Consider the following 22192-nt stretch of genomic DNA (forward strand, 5'->3'; position numbering starts at 1 on the left):
GGCCTGACTACAAAATGTGGGCTTCGGGGTTAGTAGGCAGGGCCTTGGCCAGTAATTAATAGGCAGCTCTAAGCCACAAGTCCAGAAAGGAATAAACCAGAAGCTTTTAATAAAGAATCGCATACTTTCATTCAACAATCTTTGATACATGGATTTCTGTGAAACCTTCCCACCCAATCCTTAAGGGAAGGGCTGTCATCATTGCCCAGGGTCCAGCCTCTTCCTGTCAGTGATCTGGGTCCCCAAATGCCAACATCAATCACCCTGCTGGGGCCAGTAGCTTCTTAATCTACAGATCCTGCTGACCTTGGAAAAATATCCAATCAGGTGACAGCCGGTGTTGTCCGCTTCTGTCATAACATAAAACAGGAAGGGTTCCACATCATAATATAACGTCTTGTGGTCCAGAAAAAGCTTGGCCAACAGGCACAGGTTTTGGCAGTAGATCTGGAAGAGAGAAAGAGAATTCATGCATGGGCCAGTGATTCCTCAACTTATCAGATAAAGGCCTAAACCTAAAGATCCTATCGTGGTTGTTGATGAGGCAGAAAGTGTGCTTTGGTCAACAGCAGAGTCCTATCACCTCTACAAGGGGGAGATGGGAGGCGTAACAAACTGCTGCTGGGACCTGTGAATATACACCCTCCACCACCGCACCTGCTTACCTTGTTTTTCTTGCCGTCCACTTCAAACACGGAGATGGAGCCTTTCCGATAGATCTCATCGCCAGGTGGGTGTTTCCACACACATTTAGCCTGCAAGAGAATGGAATTCGTATCAGGGAAAAAAGCCTTCCCCAACAAGACTGCTGCTTAAATGGGAAAATGAATCACAGGTCAAATTTAGTTAGCGGAGATGAGAGACAACTGGACACACTTGAGAACGTACACAAGAGGTTTTTTTTTTTCCTTTTTTTTAGTAAAACAATTAACGGCTTCTAAAGTCATAGGAATGTGTTTACGGTATTTTTATAGCAGTTTAGAACAAGTTTTCTAGATCATACTCTGGCCCTGTTTCAACCCAGGAGATTAAAATCACCTAAGTAAAAGCCAGATAAATAAAAAATACCCTCGATTCTAAAACGCCCTGCGCCAAGAGGAAATTCTTGAGCAGCTTATTTCTAGCAGCTTAAGAGCTGCTAAGGAAAGGCAGGAACACTTCATGTTCGCATTTACTAGTAAACTTTGCGACTGCCTCACCGTCAGTCTTTTCTTCCGATTAAAAAAGACACCCACAACAATAAAGACTAACCCCCACACCTAAGTTTTCCCTTTGTTATATAAGGAAGATGAGGACGCCCTTCCGTGGCTTAAAAAACAGGCAACGTAGCCTGGTTCTAGAGCAAGAAACTATGGAGGTGGGTGGACAGCTGGCCACAAGGGGGCACAAAGTCCCCCTTTCTTCACCCTCAAATGCGAAAGGATTTAATGCAGCCAGTCAGCCCTTACTGTAAATATGTGAATTCTTATAAGGTTTTATGAAAACACATTAAAAAACATCATTTAAGAAACATATGTATATGGAACATTTTCTACTAAGTTTTATTCTAACTTCTGGTCAACTCAAGACAGACCCCATTGCCACGTGTAAATCCAAACGCTAACTGGAATCGCTTCAAGAAAGCTCTGCCCCCAGTTTGTGGCTGGATCCACCTGCTTACTCATGCTGGCTCTTTCCAACAACAACCCAACTAATGCAACAATTGTTTAGAAACAGAAGCCAAAAATGGCCAAAGGTGGCCCGTTTCAGCGATTACTCATGAAGCAATGGAAATCACAAGTGTAGATGAAAAAACAGGTTTCCATTACCTGAAAATCGATTTTTGTACCTCCCCGTAATACAGATCCTCCAATATTCAAAATGTTTACTTGACCCTCAGATTTATCCAAACCTTCTGTTTTCCCTACCTACTACGTCTTGCCCTTTTGGGCTATTACATTGGTTAGCGCCACTAAGTAACCAGAAACAAAAAGAAGTAAAACCTAAATGGTCAGCAGTTCACATCAGTCAAAATACCAGCCTTACTTTCACATAGGAGAACTGGATTTTAGTTTATCTCCATGGTCTACCATCACGGAGACCAGTCCTCTGCTACCCTCACCCCTGTGGTGCAGTGTCCCCACTAGTCCTCCATCCATTAGAGTGCCCCGCCCCAGGCAAGTGTGCAGGAGTCTAGAAGGCTGAACTCAGCGGGGCAGTTCTAGGCTGCAACACTATAGTGTGTGTGTTCCAGAGAACACAAAATGCAGTTATCTTCCAAACCAACTGGGGACAAGAGGAGAAGGACATGGGGCGACCGGGTGGCTCCATCATTAAGCATCTGCCTTTGGCTTGGGTCATGATCAAGCCCACATTGGGCTCCTTGCTCGGTGGGAAGCCTGCTTTTCCCTCTCCTACTCCCCCTGCTTGTGCTCCCTCTCTCACTGTGTCTCTCTCTGTCAAATAAAATCTTTAAGAAAAAAAAAAAAAAGAGGGGAAGGATGGGAACTCTGGGAAAGCCTGGGCCACAGAAGCTCAACACACAGAAAACCTGGGAAATAAAAGTGGAAGGGGATGGAAGGAGGTACACCCTAAAAGGTCTTAGAGCCAAATTACGCTGGGACGACAGAAACAGGAAAACGAAGGTGCCCGCCTGAAATGTTCCTTCCTCTCTTCCCCATCCCTGCTCCCAGAAATTCCCTTATTTAAGACGAGATTTTTCACTCTACAGCTAGGCAACAAAAAAATGGCTTAAAGCTACAAAATACCTAGTGAGCATATATACGAACAATAAAACAAGTCTTTCTTCCTATCTGAACAGGAAGGACAATATTCAGGAACCAGAAAGCACTAAACTCGGGAGAAGGCACCAAAGGAGCCATTTTGTTAATTCCATAATTTGTCTCCTTTAAATACGCATTCATTCAGCAGTTACAGGGCACTTCCTGCCCCCACTGGTTGCTAGGGATATGAAGTGAGTCACGTCGTCCTTGCCCTGTCTAATGAAGTCCACTTGTTTTTATCGAGTTTGGGACACATAAAAACTGTGGGCAGAGGTAATTCATATCCCAGGGAGAAACGGTACCAGGCAGCAAGAAAAAAAGACAAGGCAGTGTGTGTGACAGGATGTGGTTCCAGGACATCAGCTGCTTCGGGTGCCACCTGCCCCCCCCCCCCCCGGCCAGGCCCCACCCTGAAATGTGGCTTGCCCTTTCCTATGCCTCTGTGCCATTCCTATGGACCACTGAGAGAGGCTAAGAGGCGGAGGTCATCCAGGTAGAGGTCAACATCCAGAGCTCCACCGTGACGATCGCAGAACCCCAAGATGGCATACCATGTGTCGGCGGAGTATCGTTTGGCTCTTCATGTACTTCAAACAGAATTCACACATGTAGAGCCGTCCCAGGCGCGCGTATTCTTCGGGATAGGGAGAGTGGTACCACGTATCGAGCTCATAACGACCAAAAGCAATTGTTTTAATCATGTTGCTCCCCTCTGTGATTTGGCCTTGCAGCCTTAGCTTCTCCTATTGTAGAGAAGAAATCAGAAAGTCAGAGGATTACGACTGATCATCTTTGTCTTCAAAAAGTCTCTAGTATGCTTGTTCGCACGCCACCATGCTAGGCTAGGAGAAAAAAACAGAACTGACTTCTAGGGGCGCCTGGGTGGCTCAGTGGGTTAAAGCCTCTGCCTTTGGCTCGGGCCATGATCTCAGGGTCCTGGGATTGAGCCCCGCATCCAGCTCTCTGCTCAGCAGGGAGCCTGCTTCTCCCTCTCTCTCTCTCTGCCTACTTGTGATCTCTGCCAAGTAAATAAATAAAATCTTAAAAAAAAAAAAAAAACTGACTTTTAATGCATGAGAAACTTGCACTGAAGAGGCCTGCCCACCCGGACACAGATAGTCAGGATGGCTTCTAGAAAACTCACAATCTACACTGCCTGGAAGCGTAGGTCTCAACAGACCGCAGCTTTCCTCTGCTCCCTACCATGCTGTGGATGGGCCTCACCTCTAGAACCTCAGTACCAAGTCCTTGGTAAAATTTTGTTTCTCATCAGCCGGCACCAAACCACTTGATAAATGCAATCTACCACAAAGAAAAATGCCCTGCCCTTACCAAACATTGTAAAACCAACCAGGAAAGATTATCTAGAATGTGCTTTACTATCTGCCTCTAAAGCTGTATGGATCTGTGTGACGTAAATCCACAGGTATACGGGGCCATCCTGTCAAAGCAGGTCCCTGAAAACATATTTTTGAAACATGGACAGTGCTTTAGTACTGGACTCTACTCCAGATGAGGCAGAAAATATTTTTGGATATCACTCCCCACTCAGTGGTTAGGACCTGACTATAGGACAAATTTTCAAGCCTAACCAGGTGTAGAGCTGTGACAGGAAATACTCCGCTCCAGAACAGGAAGAAGAAAAGCAACTACCAAACCCTGCCCCCTCCAAGGTTTCAACAAGTCTCTCTGAGGATTTGTGAATCAAGTATTTGACATAAAAAAAAAAAAAAAAAAAAAAAAAAGGGAAAGAGGATATTCACTCCACAAGCTAAGTTTCCTTCAACACATTTCATCTGTTAAATCACAGGTACCACAATTGTTTTAAAGCAATCTTGTTAAAAATTCTGCCTAGGGTATGAAAACCGAGTGAAACCGAGTGAAACTAACTGTAAATAAAAATCAGAACAGTAAACCAGCTTCATAGATAAAACGTGGCTAGGTCAAAGATTAATTTCCTTTATAAAACGTCTGACCATTACTCCTCTATGCTGTTCTCTTAATTCTTTTGGAGCTAGAATGGAGGGCCTAGCAAAGCCTGCAAAGGCTAGCTCCTGGGTTGGGGGGGGGTGTTGGTAAAGAGAACAAGAGAGGCTTAGCCACCAGTAAGAGGCTCTCAGAATTGCAAATTGCCCGACTGAGACCGAGAGGCACCTATTGTTTAACCCAGGCCTCAACACTCCCACCAAACAGGTCCTTCTGGGAGAGGAGATGGAGAGGGAAAAGTGGTCAGGGAAAAGAAAGGGAGGAGGGGAAATTAAGTTTAAATATGAATGGGAAGCAGGATCATTCTGATAAAGGATAGCTGCGGGAAGGGAAAGAGATTTTCATTGTTTCCCATCAACTGATCGATCACTATCACTTTTCTGGGCAGTTTACAAGACTTTCACAAGCAGTCCGTAAGCCTGAAGGTTTTAATACTCACCAAATCCTCTGAAGCCCGGGCTTGTGCTCTTCGGAAAAGATCCAAGTCATACTCGCTAGTCAGGTTTTCCAAGAGAGGTTCCCGAGTGTTCCCATAGGTCTGTCTGTGTTCCTAGGAAAATAATTAGAGCGTGAGTCTTACTGCTTCTAAGAACTTAATCTATTTTATCTCAGTCAATGCCAACCAGAGGGCCAAGCACAACTATAAGCTATTTATTTAGTGCCTACTATATGCCAGGCATTATACTAGGCACTGGGGACTGAGCATAAGACACACTATTACCAGGTTAATGCCAAAAACAACCATTATCCACCCTAGTGAATCTGGAAAGAAAATGCTCCTACACCTTCAAAAGGGAGTTTCATTCTTCTCTCTCTAAATGAGCACCTCGAGGGTCAGAATTCTATGCCTCCATTTCTTCATCTGAAAATGTGCATGACAATACAAATAAATAAAATGTAACAAAGCCAAAGGCACTACAAATTCCTAGAATCTTGAGATCTGGAAGGAACCTCGGATACTCCCATGTTTAAAAGCAAAACAAAGCAGAACAAAACAAAATACACAAAATCTCTTGAGACTATATAGAGTCTCACATTTTAGACGGAAAGGAAAAGCCTCAACGAGGAAGGGGTATCCACACTGAGTGGTCCTTGCTAAGTCCCTTCCCCGAAGTCGCTGCGCCCATGACGCTGTTTGCCCAAGGCCTGAATCTGCCACCTGAGATCTCCAGCCCCGGCGCATGGGAAACACAGGCTGGCCCCTTTAAAAAACACTGTGCTAACTAAATACTAAGCGAGGAGGAGGAGACAATACTCAGAAAATCAGAAGCATAAAAGTAAGCCAGTTCTCAGTAAGTATCAAATCTCACCATGGCAGTCATGACAAATATCCTGGCACCGGAAAGAAAGCCCACAAGGGAAACTTCCCTTTTAAAACCTCTGATTCTAGCCCTTCCCACTCCATCCCAGACTCCACCTCCCACCCAGAGAATAGAAGATAATGGTTGTTAAGTGGAGTGGATGGCTCATCCCCAGGAGAACATTACAGAATTCACATGTATATTATCATATGAAAAAGCTATTCACCAGTACCTCAACCCCTATTACAATTTCTTCCGGTTCCTCTGGGCCCATCTGACCTGTATCTTTTGCATCTAAGATTCAGGTTCTTAAATATGAAGTTTTTTCTTCTAGTTTCATAAACATTTTTTTAAGCTTATAAAAAAATATCCTAGGCAGCATTTTTAACAGGAAGGTTGGGTTCAAATAACCTAGCTCAAATTTTGCAAAGCAGATGTTTGTAAACTCAATTTCAGGAGCTTTTACTTCAGACATTCTTTCTACCCCCCATATGATTTCTGGGCAAGTTACTTCTCGAACCCTCCATCTTCTCATCTATGAAATAGTTAAAGCACCGCCCAGCACAAAGAGTTGTCGTCGTAAAGATGATGGGAACAACATAACCATGCCTAGTGCCTACGCACATAAGCATTCAGTAAGTGCCACTATCATGTTTACTCCTTCCACATCTACCCAATTTGTAGATAGAAACACTGAACAAGGCAGAGGGAGGCATGCAACTTTGCACCTGGCAGCCCACTACTAGAACCCTCCCCTCTACAAACCCAACAGTCTGGTGTAGGCGGTTACCTACAGATCTGCCCACCACCCGTTTCCTGCTGGGCCATATCCATCTCATTCATAATATTATCATTTTCAAGGCAGTGAGGATGACCAAAAAAGTAAATACATGGTTTGGCATATTCTTGCCTTAGTGAAGCTGTGCTAAGTATCCACAAGCCATACATTAAATAACTTAACGCCTAAATAAGCCAATATTCCAATTCCATGAAAAGATAAAAATATGCATCAGGAAAAGCCCGAGAGATCTCATAGCAAAACACGCGGCAGCGGAAGGGGCTTCTTATCTCAGAGGGTGATTTTTATTGGAATTTTTCTTCTCTAATATTTTTGGCATTTTCATTAGGAAGCATTTAACACATTTATAAATATCAGTCACACATATTTATAAATCATGTTTACAATAAATCTTTACTTAACAGTTAAATTTTATGCAAAAATTTCTTGAATTTTTATGAAATGAGGAAATTACAGTTCAAGTTATTTAAGTGAAAACACGGAATCCAAAACTGTGCTTACAGTAAAATCCAAATTACATAAATTAGGCATTATGTAAAAAGCTAAGAAGAAATATCCCCAAATGCTAACATGACTACTTTTTAGGTAGTAGGACTGATGTTTATTTCTGTATACTTCTCTTTGTGTTCTGCATTTCTTACTACAAATGTGTATTACTTTGGGGATACCTGGGTGGCTCAGTCAGTTAAGCAACTGACTTTGGCTCAGGTCCTGGGATCAAGCCCAGCATCGCTGGGCTTCCTGCTTGGGGGTGGGAATGGGGGGATTCTGCTTCTCCCTCTCCCTCTCCCCTAGCTCATGAGCTCTCTCTCTCAAATAAATAAAATCTTTAAAAAAAAAAAATCATTACTTTTAAAACTAGAAAAAAAGTTAAAATACTACCCAAAAAATCTTCTTATAGAATATATCACCCAATACCTTATACTATGCAGAAATTTTGTTTTCCCATTAAAATATACAGACCATCAGTTACTTTGAATACCTTCCCTTACACAGACATCTCCAACATCCTGCTATTTGTTCGAGTGGCTAAATTTAACCCTTTACAACTAAAGTTAGGTTTACAAACAAGTACAGGACTGAATTTTTTTTTCATCTAAATTCTAATGGCATTTTGTCTTTCGAAGCCTCCTGTTTCCACTCTTAACAACCCAGTCTGGGGGTGGGGGGCGATTATGGCAAACTCTAAGTAAGGGCCAGAGGTGGGCCCTTCCAGTGTATTTTCACAGGCAGGGCTTAGAAACCAAAAGCAATCAAATGCGAATGCAAGAATTCGTCTTAATTATTTAACTTTTCCTCACCATGTATTTCTCTTTCTGTTCTTTGCTCAGCCCAGAATTCCTTTTCTTCCTGAGTTCAGCCACCTTTTCCTTATATCGCAGCTGCCTCTCTGTTGGTGCCTGAAAGGCAAGAAGAGGACACTGAAAAGCTAGCTGGAAAATGCGTTATGTCATTCAGTTTCAAGATGAAAAGTAACAACACAAGACAAACCACAACCCGGGCAGGGAAGGAAAACATGCCCAGTGTGTGACAGCCACCCCGCGAGTACCATGGCAATTTTAAAATCCCAAACTGGGTTCCCAGACCACCATGGTTACAGTCAGTTAATATGGCTTCAGGAATGTACTTATTTTAGTATTAAACCAAATAGAACATAAATTAAGGAGGGATGTCTCCACCAAAGCGGCAGGAATAAAATAAAGGTATGTTAATTCAATAAGCATTTCTTGAATGTTTACTGTTTCCCAAGCACTGATACAAGAATGAATAAGACTTTTAAACTGAGTCAGACTAGAAGCCCAGATAGACCATGAAAACAAGAGCAGCTACAACTTACAGCATGCTTATTACCTGGCAAGCCCCAGGGAAGGGGATTTTGTCAGGTGACTACCATACTACGTAGTTATTGTTCACTCCTTGTTATGAACAAGGAAATAAAGTGTAAGGAGGGTAGCTGACCTGCCCGAGACCACACAGCTAGTATCACAGAATCACAGTATTCAAATCCAGATCTGTTTCGCTCCAAATCCCAACCTCTCCCTCCTCACCAGGCTTCCTCTGCTAGCTACCTATCATCTGACCACAAAACCAGACAACCACGTGATGAGCTACACATATATAAGATGCGACAAGGGCTAAACCAGCATCCTGAGAACATTACAACAGAACACCTATGGAAGAACCACCTCAGCGGTAGGAGGTCTGGGAAGAATTTCTACAACAGCTGAGAAGTGTTCAAGGCCTTGAAGGATAAACACAATCCCTTCCTGGCACAGAGTTAGGCAGAAAAACGGCAAGAGCGAAGACCCAAGGCAGTCACGAAGGAACAAGGAATTAAGCGTCACCAATAAGCAGGAATGTTCAGAGAAGCAGAAAGATTAGGGCCAAGCAGCATCTTGGAATCCAAGGCAAGAGAGAAGTAGAAGAAAAACGACACCATCCCCGAGTGTCAAATGCTAATAAGCACAAGTCACTGGCGACCTTGGAACCATGCCAGCACAGCGAGGGGTCTGAAAGTAACAAAAGGTTAGAAAGGAGATGCGACTCGGAGCGGCAAGTGCCATCTCGGAAATAATCAGGATTGCGTGCGATAACCGTTATTTTCATAACCACGATTTCTTCATTTATGAGGCAGAAGCGCTCGTTTCATGAAATTTTACTATCTGGAAAGCAAATATGCTCCTGAGTGTACAACTGAAGGCGAGTTAGGACGAGTTACTCAGAAATACCACAGGGAACAAGAGACTTGGATAGACCTAACGCCCGCTCCTGGGCCGAGGAGAGCCAAGACTTGGCCCCCAGGCTGCGAGCGGCCGGAGCTTGAGCGAGGCCCGTACCTGGTGCCTGGTTGCGTGCCTGTTGTCATCTTGCCTGTGGGACAGCGTTCTCTCTTCTATCTGCTTATCCCGGCTCTGTGCTCTCACCTGCAACCATCAACAACGTCAATAAATCCACCTGCTTCTAAGACTAGGTTTACGTAAAAGAATAAGAATATCATGGAAATCCCCTGAATTCACGCTGCGGTTTTACTTTCAAAGGGTCTTCACGTTTATTATCACCATCTCTCCAAGATGGGGAAGGCAGGCTTCACCGTCTGCTTTCTCGGCCACTAACTGAGGATCAGAGAAGCGCAATCCTCGGGGCTACGTGGTGGCAAGGTGAAGATTTTAATGAAGTCTGAGGACTCGGAGCCTGGACCCTTCCCGCCGCACAATGGGTAAGAAACAAGAAACCATGAGCAAGTGCAACAACGGGGTGAAGACGTGCACAGGCAAGCGTGGATGGCTGGGGGGTCAAGTCTCCGGGGAAACTGAACTCTGCAGTTATGCGTTCTTAAGGCAAAACACATCAGCTCTCCAACAGTTTCCGCTTCACCTTCTGGAAGTGAAGGCTCACATCTAACCGCCTGTTCCGCTTCACACCAAAACTCAGCACGGCCAAAACACGATGACTGGTATTCTCCCACAGATCTGCAACTCCCAAACATTCCCTCTGTCGACAGACAGCAACACTTTCTAAACAACTCATCAGGTCAAAAACTTGAAGGTCGTCCTTGCTGCTTCTCTTTCTCTCTCCTCATGACATCCATCAACAAGTCTATGAGGCCGCTCCCTTCCGAGATACATCCTGAATCTGATCAGCTCCTACTATCTCCGCGGATGCGGCGCTAGTCCGGGCCCCCCGCCACTGCCCGAGCTTTGGAGCACCCTTCCAACTAGTTGGCCTGAATCAAACTCTTGCCTCCGACCAGTCCACTCTCCACACACAACAGTTGTGATTTTTAAAAAGCATTTAGGAAATTATATTACACCTCTGCTAAAAGCCCTCCAAGTGCTTCCCACTGTCATCACATTAAAGACACACTCCTCGTGCCAAGGCCTACAGGCCTTTTGGGATCTGGATCCTCCTTCCTCATTTCCCATTATGCGCCAGTCACACTGGCCTACTTCTGGCCCCTCCAACCCAGCAGCTGATCTCTACCTCACAGCCTTTGTGCCTGCCCATCCTTCCACCTACATCTCTTCTCCTAGATCCAGACACAATAGTCTCTTTGCCCTCAGCCATGACTCAAGTCAAACGCCAACTCCTCTGGAAGGTCTTCCTTAACGACCTGCGCAAAAGCAGTGCTGTACCCATCACCCCCCCCAAAACAGCCATCACCCCCAAAACAGCCACTCTGTATCTTTTTTTGTTGTTTCTCACAGCATTTATTACTGCATGAAATTCTCCTCTACTTATTCATCAGTATGTGCTTTGCCTCCCCCCATGAGAAAGTTAGCTCACTGAACGCAGTCTTTTTATCTCATTCAGAGAATCCTTAGATACCTGTCACGGTATGTAGTCATGGCAGTCTGTAACGGAATGAAAATGGCAATATCCTTGACTGCAAACATTTACCAGGAAACTCAAGGGTAATCACATATATGCAAGTACATTAAAAATTACAGAGCTTTCAGTAAATGCAGGAATTAGTCTAATTTTTCCATTTGGGATTCTAAATGTTAATAAAATATAGATCTTTCAGAAATTCCCTGGAGCCACCAGGTTCCAGCAGTAGAGATGGATTATGTGGAGCCTCACTGCTCTCGTGAAGAATAAAGTATAACAAAGGAAAGACTCAGGAAATGCTTTCCGTTTTTTCAGAATTTTCTTCCCCAAACTGAATTTTTTCTTCCTCTTTTTTAAAAATAAATTGCTTAACTTGTTCACATTGCCACAAGCCAACAATTTACAAGTTGTACTTCCGGAAGACTTCTATGTGAGACCATCCACAGTATCCCATCATGATATTTAAAGACAAGAGGCAGAGGACAACTCTCAAAAGAGATCTTGGTTCATTTCAGAGAAACAAAGACCTAGTGCCTTGTCGGCGTCTGATGCAGATGTTGGCTGAGCTGTTCCTGTTTTGATCAGGTCTCAGGCAAATGGCAAGATAATGGGAAGACCTACCACTCCCTCTTACACAGAGCAGAAGAAATGACCTTCCTTACACAAGAGATTTGGAATGAAGAAAAATAAGAACATTTTCAACAACCTTAAAATCCATAAAGGCATTTAAAGTACGCTACTTTGCTGAAAGAGTAAACACATCAAGAAATGTCCCATGGTGTGGTCTAGTTGTGAATAAGAAACCAAATTCCTGACTCAGAAAGAACTAATGTTGGCTAGGGATTCTAATTTTTCATAGGATGAAAGCGGCTCAGGCAGGAATAAATCTGTGACCTTGGCATTGTCAGAAAATAACAGCCACAAGAACGACAGTTAATACTTTGATCCAATGAGCTTGGATAACCTATCCAAATACTACCCACGCAATCCATTTAATTAAGAACGTTTAGACTCTTGCTTCCCTATTATTAGTTCCATCCTTGGTAGCAGCAACCCATACAGGAACATGTAAAAGAGGATCCTGGGCTCTCCCAAAGCCATTACCCCAAATCCCAAAGGTTATTTAGGACTACAGTCCTCAAGAATTTAAAACAAGAATTAGCCAAGAGCAGGCATGACTGAGAATAACAAAAAGGAAAAATATTCCACGGAAACAGAGAAATAGGAAAATAATTCTGAAAAACTTTAAAGAGCAAAATGTCTTCACAGATTCATGAGACGAGAACCTAAATCATAAATATTGAGATCACATATTTATGCAAATTAGTTCCTAATGGAAAAGGTGCCTGGCAGTCGCTGAAGTCAATTTTCAAAGCAAAGTATCAAGGCACTAGAAAATGATACTCCAAATATTCCATACATAATCTCCCTATTAATTCCCTTCAAAGCATTCATTACCTCCTAGAATTCTTTTATATTTAACTATTTTTTTTTAAACTGTATCTTTACTATGTTTCCTCCACTAGAATATAAGAAAAAGGACCTTGCCTATTTTGTTCACACGGGATCCCCAGGGTTTAGCCAAGTGCCTGGCAAACCTTATGGCAGCACTCACTGGGTAAGTACACGTCAAGTAATGACTACAATTACCTTGCATTCATCAGCTGAGAGGTTATGATAAAGCGGGCATCCTGAGATGGAGAAATGTCTCTCGTGTTTTCCTGTAAGATGTCCTGTTAAAAGAGGGAAAAACTCAATCTCAAGATAAAAGATTTAAGCTCATCAAACGATAGTTTTCTGTACATCAACCGTGTTATTTTGCTATATCTTTTTTATCCGATATATATCTGATCACAGATTGAATCCACCAAAGGTAAGTGACGGGCCATAACTTGCACCCACGATAAATTCTTTTCTTCCACAGGATGGATCTGGCAATCTTTGAACATACTTGTATATGTTCAGTATCAATGGTAGTTCCTTCTGTTCTTCTGATAATGTATTTCTCAAATTCCAAAAAAGTCATAAAGCCATACATTTATAATAAAGGAACAAAAAAAATGAACGTTTCCTTTCAGTGAAATTTAACGTTCCTATGCTAAATTTTCAAGTTATATGTATACTAAGTGTTCCTTCTTTTCTATTATGCAATGCTATCCAATCTGAACTGAGTTCTCATAATCAAAAGAAACTTATGGAAAATAAAGAAAATGGACTCTTCTAATCTACAAATAAGCATATTTTGATAATTCTGAACCAGATTAAATATATTTATTTTCTTGGAGGGGTACTTATTTTGTTTAAAGATTCAGGCTTCTTCTGTCATCAGACTTTTAAATAGGCAGTTAATATTTTCAATAGCCACGATATAAAAGCAACTCAGGTGTCTATTCATAGACAAATGGATAAAGAAAAAGGTGTTCTATACACACACACACACACACACACACACACACACACACACACAGTGGAATATTACTTGGCCACAAAAAAGAATGAGATCTTGCCATTTGTGATACGGATGGACCTAGAGGGTATTATGCTAAGTGAAATAAGTCAGTCAGAGAAAGACAAATATCCTATGATGTCACTCATATGTGGAATGTAAGAAACAAAACAAAGAAAAAAGCAAAGAAAAAACAAAACCCGATTCTTACATATAGGAAACTGGCGGCTGCCAAAGCGGGGAGGGGAGAAAGGGGTAAAACAGATAAAGGGGATCAAGAGTACACTTATCTTGATGAGCACTGGTTCATATATGAAATGCCGAATCACTACTGTATACCTGAAACTAATCTAACACTGTAATAAATAAATGGGAAGATAGCACAAGGCACTCTTATGAGGGGACAATGTTAGTAAATAACAATACAGAAAGCTCATTTTATCTGAAGGGTCATCTCTTCACTTTTCTATTTTTCATGTGGCTTTGGGAAACACAAAGGGAACTGAATGTCACTTCCTTTTTACACATCTCTTTAACCAAGAGGTTTAAAAAACCTTTGGGTAATGGAGACATTGGCATTTAAAAAATCATACATGATTTATGGAGTAAGCTTTACAAGATGAAATTAATCCAAGTACTGGAGGAGAGAGGAATTAACATATGATATGCAGGCTGCCATTTCTCCAGGACTGTATTATAAAAAAATATGATTTTAGCGATCCATTCAATTTATCTTGCACAGAAAAAACTACCCTCAGTGATCAAACACCATGTATAAAACGTAAAGCATCGATACTACAGAAAGCCTTCTTTCTATAGATATTTCTTAAAAAAAAAAAATACTTCTATAAGTATCTCTTTCTAAGATATTATGCATCTATAACTTCTGGGTAAATTATTCAAGTCATGTCTTATTCTGGAATATATAAACTGAAACCGATCTAATGTGTCTATATCAAAAGTGTTAAAAAGGATAACTAGTCTATTGATCTAGCAGTTCTACTGCTACAAATTTATTCCTACAGGTTTTCTTAGGAAGATACCAAAATACACACATACAAGGCTATCCACTACAGTATTATTCAAAATAAATAAAATGAGAAATAATCTCAAGATCAATCCATACGGGACAATGTAAAAAATTTATATAAACTATCAATATAATAGAATTCTCTGTATTCTTTATTATTATTTTTTAAGATTTTATTTATTTATTTGACAGACAGAAATCACAAGTAAGCAGAGAGGCAGGCAGAGAGAGAGGAGGAAGCAGGCTCCCCGAGGAGCAGAGAGCCCAATGCGGGGCTCGATCCCAGAACCCTGGGATCATGACCTGAGCCGAAGGCAGAGGCTTTAACCCACTAAGCCACCCAGGTGCCCCTCTCTGTATTCTTTAAACAGATGAAACTCTGAGAAAGGTAAAATATCCAAGATGCCAAACCATCGTACTTTCCCTTTTGTGGATAACAAAATAGAAATTTATGTATATACACACGTGTATGTGCACACATGTACACACAAACTTACTGAAAGCATTCATAAAAAGCTACAAGAGGGGAGCCTGGGTGGCTCAGTGGGTTAAGCCTCTGCCTTTGGCTCAGGTCATGATCTCAGGGTCCTGAGATCAAGCCCCAAATTAAGTTCTCTGCTCAGCAGGGAGCCTTGCTTCCCCCTCTATCTCTCTGCCTGCCTCTCTGCCTACTTGCGATCCCTCTCGCTCTGTCAAATAAATAAAATCTTAAAAAAAAAAAAAGCTACCAAGAATAGTTTTATATCCAGGGATATGAGTGAAGGAAAACTTTATGCATTTCAAGGCTCTTGCAGGGTTTTAAGTCTTCACGAGCACAGACTACTTTCATACCAAAATTATTTTAAAAAATTAATGATGTTATTTTGCTGAACTTAAAGAGTAGGACAGGATCAAAAATAATTTCAGTAATTTTTTTTTAACTAATCTCTATGTCCAACATGGGACTCGAACTCACAATGCCAAGATGAAGAGTCACAGGCTCCACTGAGCCAGCCAGGCACCCCCTTATCAAAAATAATTTTGGAAGCTCAGGTTCATACTTTTCAAACTTTGCCAGTACATTAACACCAAAAGTCAAAGTAAACTCTCCTCTGATGCAACAGATTTACATTTATCCTCTCATCTACCCAACTAAGGGGGGGTTAAGTACTGAGCATAAATAACATACAGTTAGGCCCGACTCTGACCTCGTCTCCTTGTGCCCATTCTGGTTGCTCTGCCCCAGGCATACTGGCCCCTAAGTGTGTCTCAAACTGCTTAAACATTATCTTGCCCCACAGCCTTAGCACTTGGCTGTGTGAGTGAATGAGTGTGTGTGTGTGTCTGTGTGTGTGTGTGTGTGGTTGTATATATGCACAATACCTTTCTCTCTCAGCACTCCCTAATTTTCCTTCAAGGAAATATCTCTAGTTGACGTATTATATATCCACCTGGTTTGCCTTCCCCAGTTAAGACTATAAGCTCCAGAGGGTAGAAACTTGGACATGTTCCCAGCTACACCCCCAGAACCTAAAACAGTGTCTGGCATGTGGCAAACAGAGCACATGAAAGTGACAATTTAGGGAAGCAGGGAGAGTGACAAGCAGGGCCTGAGTCTCTTTGCCATCTGGCGAGTAGATCCCCTCACCCTCTTGAAGCATTAGCTAGCACTCAAATACCAGTGTTTACATGATGATGTCCATGCTTAGTTCTTCCATCATTTACCCAAGGAAACTCATTTAGGCCTAAAATGATCAGCTTCTTTGAGTGATGACTGGTGTGATATTCAGGGGAACTTATGCTCTAGGCATTCTGAGGAGTTGAGATTATCAGAGATATTGGTGCTAAGACCAGGAAAAGATGCAAATACATTAAATGCTAGGGAAAACATACTGTGGCCTGTAAAGCAACAGCTTACTCTGTTCTACCTTTTTCTGGAACCTGACAGCCCCGCTGAAAAGTTCACAAATTTGAGAGGTAGACCCAGTGGAGAAAAGTCTGTAATCTCCATCAGCGCCTTCCAGCTCTAAACAAAGGCTTAATCCCAACGTCTGCACAGAAGCTCATTTTAAGGACCACTGGTTTAAACCATTATAAGAATCTGCCAGTAAGAGGTAAAGGTCGTAAGAAAACACTGAGATATTCTTCTATCTGAGAAGAGATACTTGTCCGGTTTATACTTATCAAGTATACAAAGCCTAAAACCACTGAAGTCACAAAAGTCCAGCATCTCATCTGCGCCCTTTTACGTTCACGGCCACGCAATAAGAACTCTCTTTTTCTCATTTTCTTAGCAGCTTTGGCCACACAAGCAGTACTCTGCATTAGTTACACTCCTCATGAAGCACGAACTGTGCACCACACAATGAGCCATTTGGAGACAACTGGTCTTCTGTTTTGTATCTGCAGGAAAAAGGAGGAATCTTTTCACAGGGAGAAACTCGCAGGAAACTGATCGGTGCGTCGCACTTCTTGTCCTTGCAACCAAGGAGCAAAAATACTCTCTACTCGAGTGGGCAACTCAGTGATGCTCTCAGCGCCACGGAAGAACCCAAGAAACTAGATCACAGGAGAACACAGAACATCTCCTCATGATCCTAATTCCAGAGGGCGAGAACCAGGGAACACAGGTGTTATGAAGCCGGTCACACTCACCTAGAGAGTTACAGCCTGGAGTAGGACACTTCATATTAAAATTGTAGCTTTCGTGGAAGCGACGGCGCTTGGGGCGATGAGAGAGATCGCTGCCTGAGTCCTTCAGGGACATGTCCTTGGCAATGCTCTCATCGTGAGACACGTTGGGGCTGGAGATGTCTATATCAGACTCAGAAGAAGGCGCATTTCCAGTTGGAGTTCGAGGTGGAGACTCATCATGATCAGCTGTATTTTTAGTTTCTAAAGCAAAAGCAATTGGTAGAAGCTCATAAGTGGGGTTCTTTTATTTAGAGGTTTACTATTTGGAAGAGTTTATGGGCTTCCCAGATCCTCTATCATTTAACCAGTGACTTTTAGCCACTTATCTGCTGTAAAGCTACAAGGAAAATGAAAAGAAACTAACATCATTCCTTTGTGCTACTTTACATTCTGAGTAAAATTCAGTTTGGGATTTATCCTAGTACATTTCACTCATCTGTGTTTCTCATAAGCCCCCCATCATGGGTAATCAAAAGTGGACAGAAGAGGGGCGCCTGGGTGGCTCAGTGGGTTAAAGCCTCTGCCTTCTGTTCAAGTCACGATCCCACGGTCCTAGGATTGAGCCCCACATGGGGCTCTCTGCTCAGCGGGGAGCCTGCTTCCCCTCCTTCTCTCTCTGCCTGCTTCCCCTCCTCTCTCTGCCTGCCTCTCTGTCTGCTTGTGATCTGTCAAATAAATAAATAAAACTCTTTTAAAAATAAATAAATAAATAAAATGACCATCCAGGGGTGCCTGGGTGGCTCAGTGGGTTAAAGCCTCTGCCTTTGGCTCAGGTCATGATCCCTCGTTCCTGGGATCCTGAGCCCGCATCGGGCTCTCTGCTTGGCTGGGAGCCTGCTTCCCTTCCTCTCTCTCTCTGCCTGTCTCTCTGCCAACTTGTGATCTCTGTCTGTCAAATAAATAAATAAAATCTTTTAAAAAATAACAATAATGGAATAAAATAAAATAACCATCAATGGGGTGCCTGGGTGGCTCAGTTGGTTAAGTGTCTGCCTTTGGCTCAGGTCATGATCCCAGGGGCCTGGGGTTGAGCCCCGCTTCAGGTTCCCTGCTTAGGAGCAAGTCCGCTTCCCCCTCTCCCTCTGCCCCTCACTCCCACTTGTGTGGTCTCTCCCTCCCCCTCTCAAATAAATGAATAAAATCTTTAAAATAAAATGACCATCTAACTTTCCTTCCAAGAAACACACAGGATGGAAGATTAATAAAAATGGGTGTCCTTCTGGATGACATATTTGGTGTGAGTGTGTGAATGAACTTGACTCCCAAGCTAACCTGTTAGTAATCTAACAATTCAGATTATAAATCATGGGTTGTATGCCAAATGCCTACAAGGGCTGAGCAAGGCCAAATCGAGAGCTGACTGTCCACCTCAAGAAGACAACTACTGGGGCACCTGGGTGGCTCAGTCATTAAGCGTCTGCCTTTGGCTCAAGTCATGATCCCAGGGTCCTGAGATCGAGCCCCACATCAGGCTCCCTGCTTAGTGGGAAGCCTGCTTCTCTCTCTCCCACTCCCCTCGCTTGCGTTCCCTCTCTCGCTGTGTGTCTCTCTGTCAAATAAATAAATAAAATCTTAAAAAAAAAAAAAAAAGAAGAAGAAGAAAACAACTACTCTTCCAATTCAGTCAATACTGTGAGTGAATGACCACCTCATGTTCTCAGAGCTTTCTAGGTTTTTTTTTGTTTTTTTTTTTAAAGATTTTATTTATTTATTTGACAGAGAGAACAAGTAGGCATAGAGACAGGAGGAAGCAGGCTTCCCTGCTGAGCAGAGAGCCCGATGTGGGGCTCGATCCCAGGACCCTGGGATCATGACCTGAACTGAAGGCAGAGGCTTTAACCTACTGAGCCACCCAGGCGTCCCAGAGCTTTCCAGTTTTTAAAAGAAACTAGTAACCTAGGTTTTCTTCGTTTTTTATGAAATTCTGTATTTCCAAATGCTGGCAACAAACTTTTAAACATATAAACACTGGGGCACCTGAGTGGCACAGTCAGTTAAGTGTCTCTTAGTTTCAACTCAGGTTGTGATCTCGGGAATCTTGAGATCAAGCCTGGCAAGTCTGCTTGTCGCTCTCCCTCCCCCTCTGCTTCTCCACTCTCTATAAAATAAATAAATGAATTTTTAAAAATAAAAATTAAAAAAGTAAACACTGTGCAAGCAAACCAACAGAGCATGTTGGCAGGCTGGGTGCCCCGGTCTGTAACCCGTGCTCTAAGGCATCTGATCTGGGCTGGTGAATCACAATCTCAACAGCTCACAACCCCCATTTCCAAGGTCACTCTTCCTCAGAAATTCAGAGGTAAGTGGACTGACAAGCATGACTATAGGAAAATCTGGTGCAAGCTTTCTTCATCTATGGGTAAAAGGTCTCCAGTCCCTTTTGCCTATTATGGGTTCCATCTAATATACTTGTTACTCTAGACTTTAAGAGTACTCTAGTACAGGGCGCCTGGGTGGCTCAGTGGGTTAAGCCGCTGCCTTCGGCTCAGGTCATGATCTCAGAGTCCTGGGATCGAGCCCCACATCGGGCTCTCTGCTCAGCAGGGAGCCTGCTTCCTCCTCTCTCTCTGCCTACCTCTCTGCCTGCTTGTGATCTCTCTGTCAAATAAATAAATAAAATCTTAAAAAAAAAAAAGAGTACTCTAGTACAGATCTGTCCTCAGCGACACATTCAAGAAAGGAATCAGGCAAACAGCATTTACCTAGCTGAATATTGTCAGTCTTGGGCATCTATCTGCAGTGGCCTCAAGCCTTCCTTAAGAGGGAATTGATGAGATCCTCTCTGTAATTGACCAAATGATCCTATATTCACTCACCTCTATCTGAAAAGTCAACCACTTGCTCAGTTTCTGAGCCAGACGAACGAGTCTGCCGAAGGGGGTATTTTTTCGGAGTCACCGGGGTAGGCTGCTGCTGACTACGGGTCACTCTTCTGGTAGAATAAGCAGGCTCCTCAGTGCCAAAAGACTGCAAATTTCGAACAGGACTGGAATCTGATCCCCAATATTAAAGATAATCATTTAAAGAGAAAAGAAGGAAATTTGTTTTATTTCTTATCCGTATGATCTATTAGCATGCATGCCCTCCTCTTCATACTTCACAAAATCTAACAAATAGTTAACATACCTATTCTATTAAATAAAATATAAGCTAAAGAACCTAGATCAGATATAGAGGTGCAATACAGTATAGAATTAACAGTTTAGGTTCTGGAATCAAGACTGACTCCCATTCCATGCCACTCCACCATACCACCTAGCTAGAGCATCTTGGGCAAGTTCACCTCTTCAAGTCTTTTCCCTGATCTATAAAGAAGGTAAAACACTAGCTGCAGGGCGCCTGGGTGGCTCAGTGGGTTAAAGCCTCTGCCTTCGGCTCAGGTCATGATCCCAGGGTCCTGGGATCGAGCCCCGCATCGGGCTCTCTGCTCAGCAGGGAGCCTGCTTCCTCCTCCCTCTCTCTCTGCCTGCCTCTCTGCCTACTTGTGATCTCTGTGTGTCAAATAAAATAAATAAAAAATCTTTAAAAAAAAAAAACAAAAAACACTAGCTGCACATTCCTCATGTTTACTGTAAGAAGTGAGATACTTCATATAAATTTCATTGAATATGATCCCTGGTACCTAGTCTAGTGCTTTCTGAATATTAGCTGCATCCTCTCTTTCTTCCCTTAGTCCAACCCACCAAAAAACACGTATTTTACTACTAAAGGTGTAACAATATACAAATATTTCCTTTCTTTAGGGCTCTCTTGTGTTCTTCCTGATTATGCTGATACTCTGAAGCAAAGTCATAACAAATTTACGAAAAGTGAGGCCAAGAACACAGTTTTGGAATTTTTTTAGATACCAAAACCTATTCTGAAGCACCTGGCAGCCTCGTTACATCTCTAATTTGATGACACTTTAAAAAGAACTAGAGAGGGGTGCCTGGGTGGCTCAGTTGTTAAATGTCTGCCTTCAGCTCAGGTCATGATCCCAGTGTACTGAGATCGAGCACCGCGTCAGGCTCCCTGCTCAGTGGAGAGCCTGCTTCTCACTCTGCCACTCCCACTGCTTGTGTTCCCTCTGTCGCTGTGTCTCTCTCTGTCAGATAAATAAATAAAATCTTAAAAAAAAAAAAAAAGAACTAGAGAAAGATTCAAAGCTGAGATTAAACCATATTTTAGATGACAAAAGATCTTTAAGGTGATATGTAAATCTCACAGGTTCTCCTAAGAACAAAACTAAAATTCTCAAGCTTTTCAGTAAAAGAAGTCAACACACAGCTAGGCTATCAGCTTGCATACCTCGAGAAGGCTCAATTCATAATAGAGCCTACATTTTGCTTTTGAGAAGGCCACCTTACATAGACTACATTGTGAACGATGCCCCTGGGAGTTGTGCAAGTCCCCAGTTATGACGTATAACAACTAGGAAGAGACCCAGGGCCCAGGTATTTCCTAGCTGTTTTGAATATTTACAACTTTTAGGTGTCCGGGGCAATGACCAATTACACTCTGTAAGAATATTATAACCCTTCCTTTGCATATACTGTTCCCTCTGCCTAGAATAACATTTCCCCATCTTTCAACTTGTTAAGTCCTACTAGATCCTTTAGGATCCACCTTGGAGACCTGTCCCAAATTACCAGCCCCATCTCTGAGCTTCCAAAATAGGCTACGCCAACCTCTCAGAGCCCTTACCACAATGCACGACCATGATCGACTGACATATCTGTATCTGGCACTGAACTGTGAGCACCTTACAGGCAGAACTCTGATTTTTCTATCACGGCATTCCAGTACACAGCATAGTATCTGAATTACAGCAGTCATTTATCGCTATTCCCACTGTGCTCAAAAAATAAACACAAACTAAGACTCAAG

At 42.6% G+C, this 22192-nt stretch overlaps 1 protein-coding gene across 6 annotated transcripts in view; it reads right to left on the reverse strand.

The window, feature by feature from the left end:
* The window catches only part of LOC111151527 (lysine acetyltransferase 7), a 33341-nt gene that overhangs the window by 7500 nt on the left and 3649 nt on the right, over nt 1-22192 (reverse strand). Inside the window, exons 3-11 of one of the 6 annotated variants that reach the window (XM_022509577.1) lie at nt 20143-20319; nt 17288-17527; nt 12828-12910; nt 9686-9772; nt 8150-8248; nt 5188-5298; nt 3314-3505; nt 666-755; nt 307-447 (exon numbers count right to left, since the gene is read on the reverse strand). In XM_022509577.1, coding sequence (XP_022365285.1) covers nt 307-447; nt 666-755; nt 3314-3505; nt 5188-5298; nt 8150-8248; nt 9686-9772; nt 12828-12910; nt 17288-17527; nt 20143-20319 — 1220 coding nt within the window. The remainder of the gene's footprint in view (nt 1-306; nt 448-665; nt 756-3313; nt 3506-5187; nt 5299-8149; nt 8249-9685; nt 9773-12827; nt 12911-17287; nt 17528-20142; nt 20320-22192) is intronic. The other 5 variants (XM_022509578.1, XM_022509579.1, XM_022509581.1 and 2 more) reach the window with 5 other exon arrangements.

Source organism: Enhydra lutris, unplaced genomic scaffold (genome assembly GCF_002288905.1).
Source record: "Enhydra lutris kenyoni isolate GAN:26980312 unplaced genomic scaffold, ASM228890v2 scaffoldscaffold26, whole genome shotgun sequence".
NCBI lineage: Eukaryota > Metazoa > Chordata > Mammalia > Carnivora > Mustelidae > Enhydra > Enhydra lutris.